Raw genomic sequence first — 13,816 nt, 5'->3', positions numbered from 1 at the left:
ACAGGTAGCAACCCAAAGAAAAGCTTCAAGAAAAGAAGGACTGCATTTGGCACCTAACCAAAATAAAAAGTTTCTGAATGCAAACCTCTAACTTATAATTCTGCCACTGTAATTATTCTTAAGTAAATATGATTTCTGTTTGAGCAAATTTGTAAAAATGTATGCTAATATTATAGTTTATGTTTTTAAAGAAGTCCAAGATGTGGTACTATCCTGGTTTTCCTATAAATTATGGAGCACTATATGGAATGATACTTAATATTGCCTAATATATCATAAACCAATTTACAAAGACAATTTTAATCAGATAGCATTTCCCTGGCAGTCATCAAGGCTCTATTCAAAATTTACAGTCACTTAAAATGCCAAAGGCATTATTATTCAGTCTTGAGGGAAAAGAAAAAGGAAGACCATCACTTGTTTTAGTCTCCCATTTAAATATTTTTCTTGGAGAGAAATGAAAAGTGTCACTTGTTAGCAACAAAGTAAATGAACTAGTCAGAGAATCCAGATTTCACTCAAATGAAAATGATTAACAAAAATTAAGTTTTCTCTGCTCTTCCTCTATATAGAGGATGGCTAGAAGGTGAAAGCAGAGAAAAGCTGGTTAGCAGAAGCTTTTAACAGCCTCAGTAGAAGCCTTGAAGGATTTGGAAAACTTGGCAAGAGACATAAATGCAGATTATTTTAGAGAAATCTGAAATCAAATTAAATAAAAAAGGAAACACTCTTCCAACCATAATTATGGTGTAGCTTAGGGATAACAGGATAACTAAGAAAGCCTTGGAGAGGGTTCATAATTAGACCCAAATGAAAATTTCTGGGGCAAAAAACCCTGGCATAGTAGAAATAAGATACATTGGTACAAACAATGAAGCAAATACTCTGACCTAGATGGTGTGTGATAAGGTCTGGTATGATAAAACTCAATTTTACATGCTGGTATAGAAAACAAGCACAAAACAAGAACATGCATGCAACTAAGCTAAAGGTTGAAAGAAGATTAGAAATGCGTAATTCCCCCCCCACTCACTTGTGATATCATAAACAACAACTGCCACAGTGGAGTCACGAATGTAGCTAGGAATCAAGCTCCTGAACCGCTCTTGACCTGCTGTGTCCCATAATTGCAATCGTACCTAACAATAAAATCAGTCAAACAAGCAAGAAAAATAAGAAAGGTCAACCCGTTGCAAAATACCTACTTGTGATATCGTAAACTACTACAGCTGCAGCAGAATCACGGATGTAACTGGGAATGAGGCTACGGAAACGTTCCTGACCCGCAGTATCCCACAGCTGCAGCCTGATCTGTGGGATGGGAAAAAATAAATAAAAAAAAAAAAAACAAAACAAAAAAACAAACTCATACTAAAAAGAAAAAAGAAATAATGTTTTTAAAGGGAGGAGGGTAGCAAGGAGGTAAAAAGGAAACTCATGCAAAAGGTGGCAGGGATGTGAGGAATGAAAACAACATAAAATTCCTTTCCTTTTTCAAAAGGGAGTAATATTTAAAATTTGCTTGCTCTGAAGGTACATAACTCAAAAAAATACAAAAATAAAAAATAGCAATAGCAAAGATTTCACAGGACGAGAAGTACAGCTTCCTTTTTATCCCCCCTCTCTACAACCTCTCTTTGAATCCTATACCTTCCGGACAGCACAAGCAGACTGCTCATGTTCAAATAGTGAAAATAAAAGAGAAAAACAAAGGTAAATGTCAATGATCAGCCCCTCTGAAATGAAAATAAAATGTCTCTTTTCTCTATTGGATACAGAACACTTTGAAATTGGATCTCTGACAATTGTGCTTGTTCTCCCACACATTTACTTCTAGAACATTATATATAATCTAGCAAAAAGGAGAAATATCTTATTGCAACCCTACTTAAACTTGTCTTTACTTTCTTATTCACATCTACATTCCAGGAAGAAAAGCCTGAAAATAAGCATTAAGTTCTTTTACCATCATAAAGCAGTTTCTGTTTTCAAATTTTAAGAAATGAAATGCTATATATTAAAACATAAAGGAGAACATCCAAAAGAAAAAGACTCACAAACTTAAAGAAATGTCATTAGAGATAATGCTTTTTGGGTACAGGTCCCAAAATAATGCATTTAAGAGAGTTACTGTTTAGGTGACAAGAATCTCTTCAAAGGACAGCAGGCTAGAATACAGAATTTATATCGCACTTAAAGGGAGCAGTCCAAAAGATGGAAGACAAAAATCTAACCAGGAGATACATATTACTTTTGTCTATTCACAGTCATTTTGGTATATACCATATTCCAACAAAGCCTGGAAGTTCACAAACTGTGTGATATTCAAATAAAATGTTTGAATGGTTCAGCGTGGTACACAAAAGGTCTTTAGCAGCTCTAATTTCTTCATGAAAATATTCTTATCTCAATGCTATTTGTTATAATATTCCAAGTCAAGACAACATATTTTGTTTAACAAGCCTAGGGCTATCAGAGTATTACAAATAATGACTTTCTCTCCCCTTTGGAGTCTACTTGAGGATAAAAAATTCAAAGTGCTAAGTACTATTCATTCTATAATAACAGTTTTTCTCAAGGCCTGTACACCAACTTTGGCAACTTTGCTAAGTACTCTTATGGCAACAATCACTGATTACATTTTAAGCATAATATTCTGTCCTGCAGCGTTGCAGCAAATTGCACACTGAAAACATTACTCACTGTTCGATCCTCCAAGTACATCGTTTTCGATAAAAAGTCAATACCAATTGTTGCCTATAAAACAAAACAAAACAAAGAAGTTAAAAATAGTAATAATTAATGACAGCAGTTTAGAGTTCAAGTGGGCATTATGATTGTAGAAAAAATAATGAATAAATATATAAATTATCATAGCCAAATAATAAATGAACAAAATTTTCAGTGATAATGGCTTTTACCTATTGAGCACTTGCTGTACATTAGAGATTCTTTTAGGCCCTTTACATGATCATCTGTAATCCTAATACATCCCTACAAAGTAGCTACCAGCATCATTATTTTTCTCATTTTATACAAAACAATATTAGGGTTTGGAGAAGTTATGCAACTTGTCTAAGAACACACAAGTTCTGCTGTGGAGTTGGGAGTAAAATTGTATCTCTAATACATAATTCTATATTCACTTTATATATATATATATATACTTAAAAATCTATCTTTATATATATAATTTATAATTTCATGTATCATATATAGTTCATGTTATACATTTTATATACACTTTATACATATACTTGTGGTAAAATACACAACTGCGCTTTTAAAAAGTCTTTCAAAAAATGGTTAAGAGGGTTAAAGAGTAGTTTTTGGTTCACAGCAAAACTGAGCGAAGGTTCAGAGATTCCCTTTTGCCCCTGCCCTCACATACACAGAGCATCCCTATTATCAACATCCCCCAGCAGAGTGGTACTACATTTGTTACGAATGATGAACTTAACACTGACAGTGATGTAATTCTTTAAAGACAAGCTTTGTTTTCAAACTGTGGTAAAACAAATACAGGCTTGCCTGGAGGCTCAGCAGTAAAGAATCTGCCTACCACTGCAGGAGATGAGGGTTTGATTCCTGGGTCAGCAAGGTTCCCTGGAGAAGGAAAACTCACTCCAGTATGTCCCAGTGTGGGACTGGGAAATCCCATAGACAGGGGGGATCTTGTGGCCTATAGTCCATGGGTTTGCAAAGAGTTGGACACTATTTAGCAACCAAGCAACAATAAAAATATACATACCATAAAATATGATATTTTAACTATTTTAAGTATATAAGCAATGGCATTAATTACATTCACAACTGTATAACTGTAATATTTACAAAAGTTTTTCACCACCCCAAACAGAAATTTTGTACCCATTCAGTTCAGTTCAGTGGCTCAGTCGTGTCCGACTCTTTGCGACCCCATGAATCACAGCACGCCAGGACTCCCTGTCCATCACCAACTCTTGGAGTTCACTCAAACTCATGTCCATCAAGTCGGTGATGCCATCCAGCCATCTCATCCTCTGTCATCCCCTTTTCCTCCTGCTTCCAATCCCTCCCAGCATCAGAGTCTTTTCCAACAAGTCAACTCTTCTCATGAGGTGGCCAAAGTATTGGAGTTTCAGCTTTAGCATCTTTCCTTCCAAAGAAATCCCAGGGCTGATCTCCTTCAGAATGCACTGGTTGGATCTCCTTGCAGTCCAAGGGACTCTCAAGAGTCTTCTCCAACATCACAGTTCAAAAGCATCAATTCTTCGGCGCTCAGCCTTCTTCACAGACCAACTCTCACATCCATACATGACCACAGGAAAAACCATAGCCTTGACTAGACAAACCTTTGTTGGCAAAGTAATGTCTCTGCTTTTGAATATGCTATCTAGGTTGGTCATAACTTTCCTTCCAAGGAGTAAGCGTCTTTTAATTTCATGGCTGCAGTCACCATCTGCAGTGATTTTGGAGCCCAGAAAGATAAAGTCTGACACTGTTTCCACTGTTTCCCCATCTATTGTAAGCAATACCAAATTACAGTGTATGGATATACCATTTCATTCATCCACTGATGGACATTTTGGCTATTAAGAGCTCCTGTTTTCAACTCTTTTTGGTATAAAACTAGGAATAAAACTGCTGGGCCATATGGTAATTCTTTTTAACTTTCTACAGCAGTGGCACTATTTTATTTTAATTAATTAATTAATCAGTTAATTTTTCTTTATGGTCATGCTGCATGGCATCTGGGATCTTAGTTCCTGGACCAGGGTTTGAACCCGCATCTCCTGCAATGAAAGTCTTAACCAGATCATCAAGGAAGTTCCCGGCTGCACTATTTTAAATTCCCACTAGCGATATATGGAACAACAGACTGGTTCCAAATCGGAAAAGGAGTACATCAAGGCTGTATATTGTCACCCTGCTTATTTAACTTATATGCAGAGTACATCATGAGAAACGCTGGGCTGGAAGAAGCACAAGCTGGAATCAAGACTGCCAGGAGAAATATCAATAACCTCAGATATGCATGACACCACCCTTATGGCAGAAAGTGAAGAAGAACTAAAAAGCCTCTTGATGAAAGTGAAAGAGAAGAGTGAAAAAGTTGGCTTAAAGCTCAACATTCAGAAAACGAAGATCATGGCATCCAGTACCATCACTTTATGGCAAATAGATGGGGAAACAGTGGAAATGGTGGCTGACTTTATTTTTGGGGGCTCCAAAATCACTGCACATGGTGACTGTAGCCATGAAATTAAAAGACGCTTACTCCTTGGAAGGAAAGTTATGACCAACCTAGACAGCATATTAAAAAGCAGAGACGTTACTTTGCCAACAAAGGTCTGTCTAGTCAAGGCTATGGTTTTTCTAGTAGTCATGTTATGGATGTGAGAGTTGGACTATAAAGAAAGCTGAGCACAGAAGAATTGATGCTTTTGAACTGTGGTGTTGGGGAAGACGCTTGGGAGTCCCTTGGACTGCAAGGAGATCCAATCAGTCCATCCTAAAGGAGATCAGTCCTGGGTGTTCATTGGAAGGACTGATGTTGAAGCTGAAACTCCAATATTATGGCCACCTGATGCGAAGAGGCTGACTCACTGGAAAAGATCCTTATGTTGGGAAAGATTGAAGGCAGGAGGAAAAGGGAATGAGAAAGGATGAGATGGTTAGATGGCATCACCGTCTCAATGGACATGAGTTTGGGTAAACTCCAATAGTTGGTGATGGACAGGGAGGCCTGGCGTGCTGTGGTTCATAGGGTCGCAAAGAGTCGGACACGACTGAGCAACTGAACTGAACTGGGTTAGATCCTGGGTCCAGGAAGATTTCACATGTTGCAGAGCAGCTAAGCCTGTGCACGGCAACTACTGAGCCTGTGTGCCACAACTACTGAAGCCTGTGTGTCCTAGAGCAGGCACTCCACAAGAGAAGCCACTGTGTTGAGAAGTCTGTGCACGACACCTCAATGAAGAGCAGCCCCCTTTCTCCACAACTAGAGAAGGCCTGCGCAAAGCAACGAAGACCCAGTGCAGCCAAAAAAATTTTTTTGTCATTTTGTTATTGGTTTGTACAAGTTCCTACATATTCTGGATATTAAATCCTTATCAGATATATAACTTTCAAATATTTCCCACTATTCTGTAGGTTGGGCCTGGTGTCTCTGCTGAAAATCAATTGTGTGTGTGCTCACATACATACATACATATATATATAGATAGGGATATATATATATATATATATGGATTCTCTATCCTATTCCATGGGGCTTTCCAGGTGATGCTAGTAGTAAAGACTCTGCCTACCAATGCAGGATACATAAGAGACACAGGTTTGATCCCTGGGTCAGGAACATCCCCTGGAGAAGGAAATGGCAAGCCATTCCAGTATGCTTGCCAGGAGAATCCCATGGACAGAGGAGCCTGGTGGGCTACAGTCCGTGGGGTCGCAAAGAGTCGGACACGACTGATCCTACTCCATTGTGTCTATATGCCATTACCACATTGTTTTAACTACTGTAGCTTTGTAGGAAATTCCCAAATTGGGAACTGTGAGTCCTCCAACTTTTTCATATGTTTCAGTAATGTCTTGGCTATTGCAAATTATGATTAATCTCTTCATATCTACAAAAAAAGGCATGGGGATTTTGAAAAGGATTGCAATGAATTTGCAGCTTGATTTGAGTAGTTAGTATTGACATCTTTTTTTCCAAAGAGATTCATTTATTTTATATTTATTTATTTTTTGGCTGTGCTGGGTCTTCACTGCTACACAGTCTTTTCTCTAGTTGCAGAGAGTGGGGGCTACTCTCTGTTGTGGTGCATGAGCTTCTCATTTTGTGGTAGCTTCTCTTGTTGAGGAGCTCAAGCTCTAGGTCATTCGGGCTTCAGTAGTTGCGGTGCGTGGGCTCAGCAATTGTGGTTCCTGGGCTTTAGAGCACAGGCTCAACAGTTGTGGCTCACAGGCTTAGTTGCTCCATGGCATGAGGGATCTTCCGAGACCAGGCATCAAACCCGTGTCTCCTATATTGGCAGGTGGATTCTTAACCACCTGGGATGTCTCTCCATTTAATTAGGTCTTCGTTTATTTTTTTGAGTAGTTTTGTAGGTTTCAATTTCCCACAGACTTATATTTTAAACAACAAAAGCAGCTTCCTCCTTTATCCCAAACTATGTGACTAACATATAACCTAGTACTAATTCTACCTTATGACATTCAACTTGAATGTCATATCCCACTCTTTCATATGGGGATGGGCTTATAAACTTGAATTACTATGCAAGAGAATCTAATTGACAAACCCCAGGAAAGTACAGGAGTGGCATGGCTGCATTTAAGAAATCTGACTAGTAGAACCTCATTTACTCAGTGTGGCAGATGTAGTTAACTACCTACACAAATATCCATCTACTCCTTCTTCCTTACTAACACAATCAAACATTTATTTAAATCCATACTTTTCCCATTTGAAAAACTACATTTTCCAGCCTTCTTTGAACTTTAAATAAATGGGGTTAACTCAGTTGGGAGGTAGATTCTTATTTTTTCCCCCTTTCATCCTTCTTCCTTCCTGAAGTGGATACCAAGGCTGGAATCCAGGAATCATTCAGTAACCATGAGGCAAAATTCAATACGGAAATCATAAATTAGATTAGGTTAGACTTAAAATAGAAGTTTTGGTCCTGGATGACCATGGAGTTGCTGCACTAGCTCTGAAACACACTACCTTTACACATCTTTTACATGAAAAAAAAATTCTCATGTCACTTATCAATGTTATTTTGTGTTTGTTATAAACAGCTGAAAGTAATTTTTAATGGCTATAAATAGAAACAAGTATTTTCACATCTCACAGTCAAGATATAAATGTTTTTACAATTAGTACAAAGTCAGACTTTACAACAGTCCCCCCCTTCCATTATACTATCCAAGTTTTGGGGCATCATTTATATCACTGAACTCATAAAGATCAAAACTAATTTGAAAAATAGCCTGCTGCTGCTCTTTTTTTTTAGTTAATTTTATTTCAAGCTGGGCTACTACAGAAAAGAATTAAGCCAATAGCAGGAAGAACAGAAATGAGATGGCTGGGAAACTAAGCATTATCAACTATTTCAGCATCTTTAATGCTACTGATGTGGAACTAATTCAAACTTTCATAAAAGACAGATGAGACGTTAGTGCAGTCTTTTGCTCACCTCTTTAGAGAAATGCAAAAAGCAATCATTACAGAAGAAATTAAAAGAGAGAATTCTCTCATGTACCTTAATTTACATTTACGTATTATTTTAAATGTTAACTAATTCATGGATGTTGGGGGGAGTGTCTACTCTGCAAAAAAAAAAAAGAGAAAAAAATTAAACTACTTTTATAGGAGCTTACAAATCAAGACCGAACAACAGCTTATCCAAATATATCGGTGTCAAGGTGATAACTTCCATTTGTTTATTTTATTTGGATGCTCTTCACTCAGAAAGGTGCTTATTTATCTCAACAGCTAATTTATGAAAGATTGCAGATATAAGTTACAATTCTGTCTGACTTTGTATATAGTGGTTTGTCCCCTATCCTGATGCCAGAGAAGCTAGAAACCCATAAACATGATTTTCACATGGGGAATGTATTTTACCCAGTTACAAAAGTAACTTGGTGAAGAAAACAAGTTTTGTTCTGTACAAAGCAATGATAATCAGCTTCCTTCTGTGGTTCAAACACACATAAAGTTCTGTTGCCTGGTTGCTGCCTTCTCAAGCAAGAGAAAATAGAGAAGGAGTTGAAAGACGCAATGACTAAAGAAAGAAAAGAGTGGATAAGTTAAAGAATCTAAAATTAACAGAAATAATTTTTTTTTAAATGAAGAAAGGACCCCAGAAAGAAGATGCTGATACATAATCTGATTTAGAAAAGAATCCCATTTAAAAATATCCTTACATATATGTACATATGTGGGGGAAAAAAATATATATATACATTTTTCCCCTCAATATCTTTCTGCCATATTACATTTCTGTCCATTAGGAGAGAAACTAGGTAGAGTCTGAGGTTTTAAAAATGAGTCATTATAACGAGCATAAGATTTTAGTTATATAAGGTGAACAAGTTCAAGAAATTTGCTACAGAACATTGAATATACATGTAGATAACAATACTATATTGTGTACACTTTAAAGTATAATAAAAAGTTAGAATCTCATATAAGTATTCTTACCACAATAAAAAAAAAAAGAACCCCACCCCAAATAAAATGACAACACCTCTGGAAAAGCCAAAAGTCCCGAAAAAAGTCATTAAAAAATTAAATGAAAATTAAAAGACAAATCAAACACTGAGTCAGAAAAACAGTCCACTGGGACTTCGCTGGCAGTCCAGTGGTTAAGACTCTGTGATTTCACTGCAAAGAGGCATGGGTCCCATCCCCGTTGGGAAACAAAGATCCTGCATACTTCGAGGGCAAAAAATATAAATAATAATGTTTAATTTAAAAAAGAAAAACAGTCCATCTAGTTAAGGATTTTGGTTTTATTGATAACTAGAATTTTGAATAGAACAATCTAGAGCTTCAACTTATACAGGTTAAGGATATACTTAATCACCACCATCATCTTTCTGGACAAGTTCATTAGTGTCTAAAACCCACTGTTTTAATCTATGCTATCTTGAACTTAATTGTTGATTTGTAACAGTCCTTGGAATAAGAAATCCTCTAAATTCAAAGAAATCTCAAAGGTTACCCTGAGTAATGTAATATTCCTCAAAACAATCTACTCCAATTGTGGGAATCTTTCTTGAGCTTATTTATATTAAGTTGAACCACATAATATAAAACTGCCAATATTCTATTATTTTTGAATGATAAAGATAGCAATTATGTAATATGGTTCAAACTGATACATTTAAAACTACTGGAAAAATTTACAACTGGAAAAAGAAAACAAAACCAAAAAACTGGTGAAAAACTAGAGCAACTTACAAGAATCACTTACAGCCTCTAGCTACAAATGTTTACCAGATTTCTCAGGTTTTTTGGCTTTACTTTGAAATAACTGACTAAATATGGTCAATAAAGGACTCTTCTGGCCAACCAGTTTAGTCTTTTTCAAATAAAATTAATTCAGTGCAAAGGAATCATAAATAGCATGAATTATGAATTATATATAAAGTTTATCTTTTTTGTGAAATAAAATTTCATTTAAACTAAGTTTCAGATATACATTACATATAGCTCAATAATAAATTTCTAGTTATGAGACTAGCTCTTCAATTATTTCAGAAGTCTTTCTGTTGTGTGTATGGTCAGGGCATAAGATAGGGAATCTTAATCCACTGAAGAATTCTTCACCTGATAACTAAGTTGGCAGCTAACTACATATGGTCAATTCTTCATATTCCAAAGTAATACTTAATACACTGTCAAGATAATTTCCCTAGTTAAGGATGTGGGGTACTACATTATCCTAATTCCCCTGTTAAAGTAAGATAATATCTAGGACTGTGCCTAACTCTTATAAAAACTTGTAGCTTACATGGTTAATCAGTGTCTCCTATTAATGCCAAAGTACAGTGGTATTTTGGCTTCAACAACTTTTTAGAAAGAATCAAAATCTTTGCTTATCTGTTAAATGTAACCTCACCCCATCAACATTACCTCCCTTAAAAAATGTCTGCATGAATAAGAGCAATAATCTTAATGAATAAGTAGCAACAGCACTTTAGACACCTAAAGATCTCTTTAATTTCAGACAACTAGGGTATAATGAAATACTTCAGAAAGTAAAAGTACCTGGTTTGAACATTACTGATTTATTCTTTTTAACTTATTCTTTGGTTTTTGTTTTACAATTAAGCTATTTAAAAGATACATATATATATAACTTAGACATACACACACACACACATATATATATATGGTTATATTTATATACATATATATGGTTATATATACAGGGTTAGGGTTATATATATCGGAGAAGGCAATGGCACCCCACTCCAGTACTCTTGCCTGGAGAATCCCACGGATGGAGGAGCTTGGAAGGCTGCAGTCCATGGGGTCGCTGAGGGTTGGACATGGCTGAGCGACTTCACTTTCACTTTTCACTTTCATGCATTGGAGAAGGAAATGGCAATCCACTCCAGTGTTCTTGCCTGGAGAATCCCATGGACGGGGGAGCCTGGTGGGCTGCCGACTATGGGGTCGAACAGAGTCGGACACAACTGAAGTGACTTAGCAGTAGGGTTACATATATATATCAGATCAGATCAGTCGCTCAGTCGTGTCCGACTCTTGGCCACCCCATGAATCGCAGCACGCCAGGCCTCCCTGTCCATCACCAACTCCCGGAGTTCACTCAGACTCACATCCATCGAGTCGGTGATGCCATCCAGCCATCTCATCCTCTGTCGTCCCCTTCTCCTCCTGCCCCCAAATCCCTCCCAGCATCAGAGTCTTTTCCAATGAGTCAACTCTTCGCATGAGGTGGCCAAAGTATTGGAGTTTCAGCTTTAGCATCTTTCCTTCCAAAGAAATCCCAGGGCTGATCTCCTTCAGAATGCACTGGTTGGATCTCCTTGCAGTCCAAGGGACTCTCAAGAGTCTTCTCCAACATCACAGTTCAAAAGCATCAATTCTTCGGCGCTCAGCCTTCTTCACAGTCCAACTCTCACATCCATACATGACCACAGGAAAAACCATAGCCTTGACTAGACAAACCTTTGTTGGCAAAGGAATGTCTCTGCTTTTGAATATGCTATCTTGGTTGGTCATAACTTTCCTTCCAAGGAATAAGCGTCTTTTAATTTCATGGCTGCAGTCACCATCTGTAGTGATTTTGGAGCCCAGAAAAATAAAGCCTGACACTGTTTCCCCATCTATTTCCCATGAAGTGGTGGGACCGGATGCCATGATCTTCATTTTCTGAATGTTGAGCTTTAAGCCAACGTTTTCACTCTCCACTTTCACTTTCATCAAGAGGCTTTTGAGTTCCTCTTCACTTTCTGCTATAAGGGTGGTGTCATCTGCATATCTGAGGTTATTGATATTTCTCCCGGCAATCTTGATTCCAGCTTGTGCTTCTTCCAGTCTAGCGTTTCTCATGACGTACTCTGCATATAAGTTAAATAAGCAGGGTGACAATATACAGCCTTGACGAACTCCTTTTCCTATTTGGAACCAGTCTGTTGTTCCATGTCCAGTTCTAACTGTTGCTTCCTGACCTGCATACAAATTTCTCAAGAGGCAGATGAGGTGGTCTGGTATTCCCATCTCTTTCAGAATTTTCCACAGTTTCTTGTGATCCACACAGTCAAAGGCTTTGGCATAGTCAATAAAGCAGAAATAGATGTTTTTCTGGAACTCTCTTGCTTTTTCCATGATCCAGCGGATGTTGGCAATTTGATCTCTGGTTCCTCTGCCTTTTCTAAAACCAGCTAGAACATCAGGAAGTTGACGGTTCACATATTGCTGAAGCCTGGCTTGGAGAATTTTGAGCATTTCTTTACTAGCATGTGAGATGAGTGCAATTGTGCGGTAGTTTGAGCATTCTTTGGCATTGCCTTTCTTTGGGATTGGAATGAAAACTGACCTTTTCCAGTCCTGTGGCCACTGCTGAGTTTTCCAAATTTGCTGGCATATTGAGTGCAGCACTTTCACAGCATCATCTTTCAGGATCTGGAATAGCTCAACTGGAATTCCATCACCTCCACTAGCTTTGTCTGTAGTGATGCTTTCTAAGGCCCACTTGACTTCACATTCCAGGATGTCTGGCTCTAGGTCAGTGATCACACCATCGTGATTATCTGGGTCATGAAGATCTTTTTTGTACAGTTATATATATATATAACCAGATATATATGCAACTGAGGGCAGACATCCTTGTCTTGTTCCTGATCTTAGAGAATACATTCAGCCTTCAAACATTAAGTTTGATATTAGCTGCGTGTTTTTCATAGAGATGTTCTTTATCATGTTTGGACACTTCCCTTGTATTTGTAGCTTGCTGAGTATTTATTACTGAGAAGGTAACAGGCAGGAAGGCCAGGGGTCTCCAAGCGGAGGAAATAGGCTGCAAGTGTCAGACATTCTTTATCTCTCCCTTAAGCGGCAGGAGGAAACAAACTACAAGTGTCAGATTTTTTTTCTTTCTCCATACAAAATTAAAAGCAGGTTTCTCTATGGAAATGTTTTTCTTAAGCTATGTTAATGAAACGATGTATTTGCTTTGGAATTTGCCTTTCTTCAAAATGGTTCCACCTAAGATTAACATTTTTTCTTTTCTCAAACCTTGGACTGATAATAGCTCAACAAACCAGGAGTCATATCAATTGTTTTATGGCTGGGGGATGACACACCTCAAGCCATCCTATCTCAAAAATGCATTTTGTGGGAGAGGGGCCTGGTGAAACTCCATCAGCCTTGAGGTGTCTCTCTTACCTGATTAATAGCTTTCTAATAGACATAAAACACCTTGCTAAAGACTAGCAGGGGGCACTCTCCGTCCTCCTTCTGATGTCTGTGTCAGAAGCTTTTCTCAAAAGCTCTTGAGCGATCAAGCCTGGTCTCTGGTTCCGAAGCTAAATCTTCTTCTTCAGAGATCACAAATCCGACATAGTTCACCATAAGCTATCATCATCATCAAAGGCTACTGGGTTGTGTCAAACGCTTTTTCTGTGTCCACTGAAATGATCATGTGATTTGTGTCCTTCTTTTTTTTTTTTGGCAACAACGCACGGTTTGTGGCGTGTTAGTTCCTCAATCAGAGATCAAACCTGGGCCCTCAGGAGTGAGTGTGCAGAGTCCTAACCACTGAACCACCAGAGGATTTCCCTGATTGTG

General features: G+C 37.7%; 1 protein-coding gene across 2 annotated transcripts in view; it reads right to left on the bottom strand.

The window, feature by feature from the left end:
• RAB6A (RAB6A, member RAS oncogene family) overlaps positions 1 to 13,816 on the bottom strand; it is an 89,516-nt gene that overhangs the window by 30,913 nt on the left and 44,787 nt on the right. Inside the window, exons 3-4 of one of the 2 annotated variants that reach the window (XM_070383751.1) lie at positions 2,704 to 2,757; positions 1,206 to 1,311 (exon numbers count right to left, since the gene is read on the bottom strand). In XM_070383751.1, the coding sequence (XP_070239852.1) occupies positions 1,206 to 1,311; positions 2,704 to 2,757 (160 nt within the window). Of the gene's footprint in view, positions 1 to 1,033; positions 1,140 to 1,205; positions 1,312 to 2,703; positions 2,758 to 13,816 lie in introns of both variants that reach the window. The other variant, XM_070383750.1, reaches the window with a different exon arrangement.

Source organism: Bos mutus, chromosome 15, assembly GCF_027580195.1.
Source record: "Bos mutus isolate GX-2022 chromosome 15, NWIPB_WYAK_1.1, whole genome shotgun sequence".
Taxonomy (NCBI): Eukaryota; Metazoa; Chordata; class Mammalia; order Artiodactyla; family Bovidae; genus Bos; species Bos mutus.
Note: the sequence above shows the minus strand (reverse complement) of the source record. Positions and strands in the feature narration are given on the sequence as shown.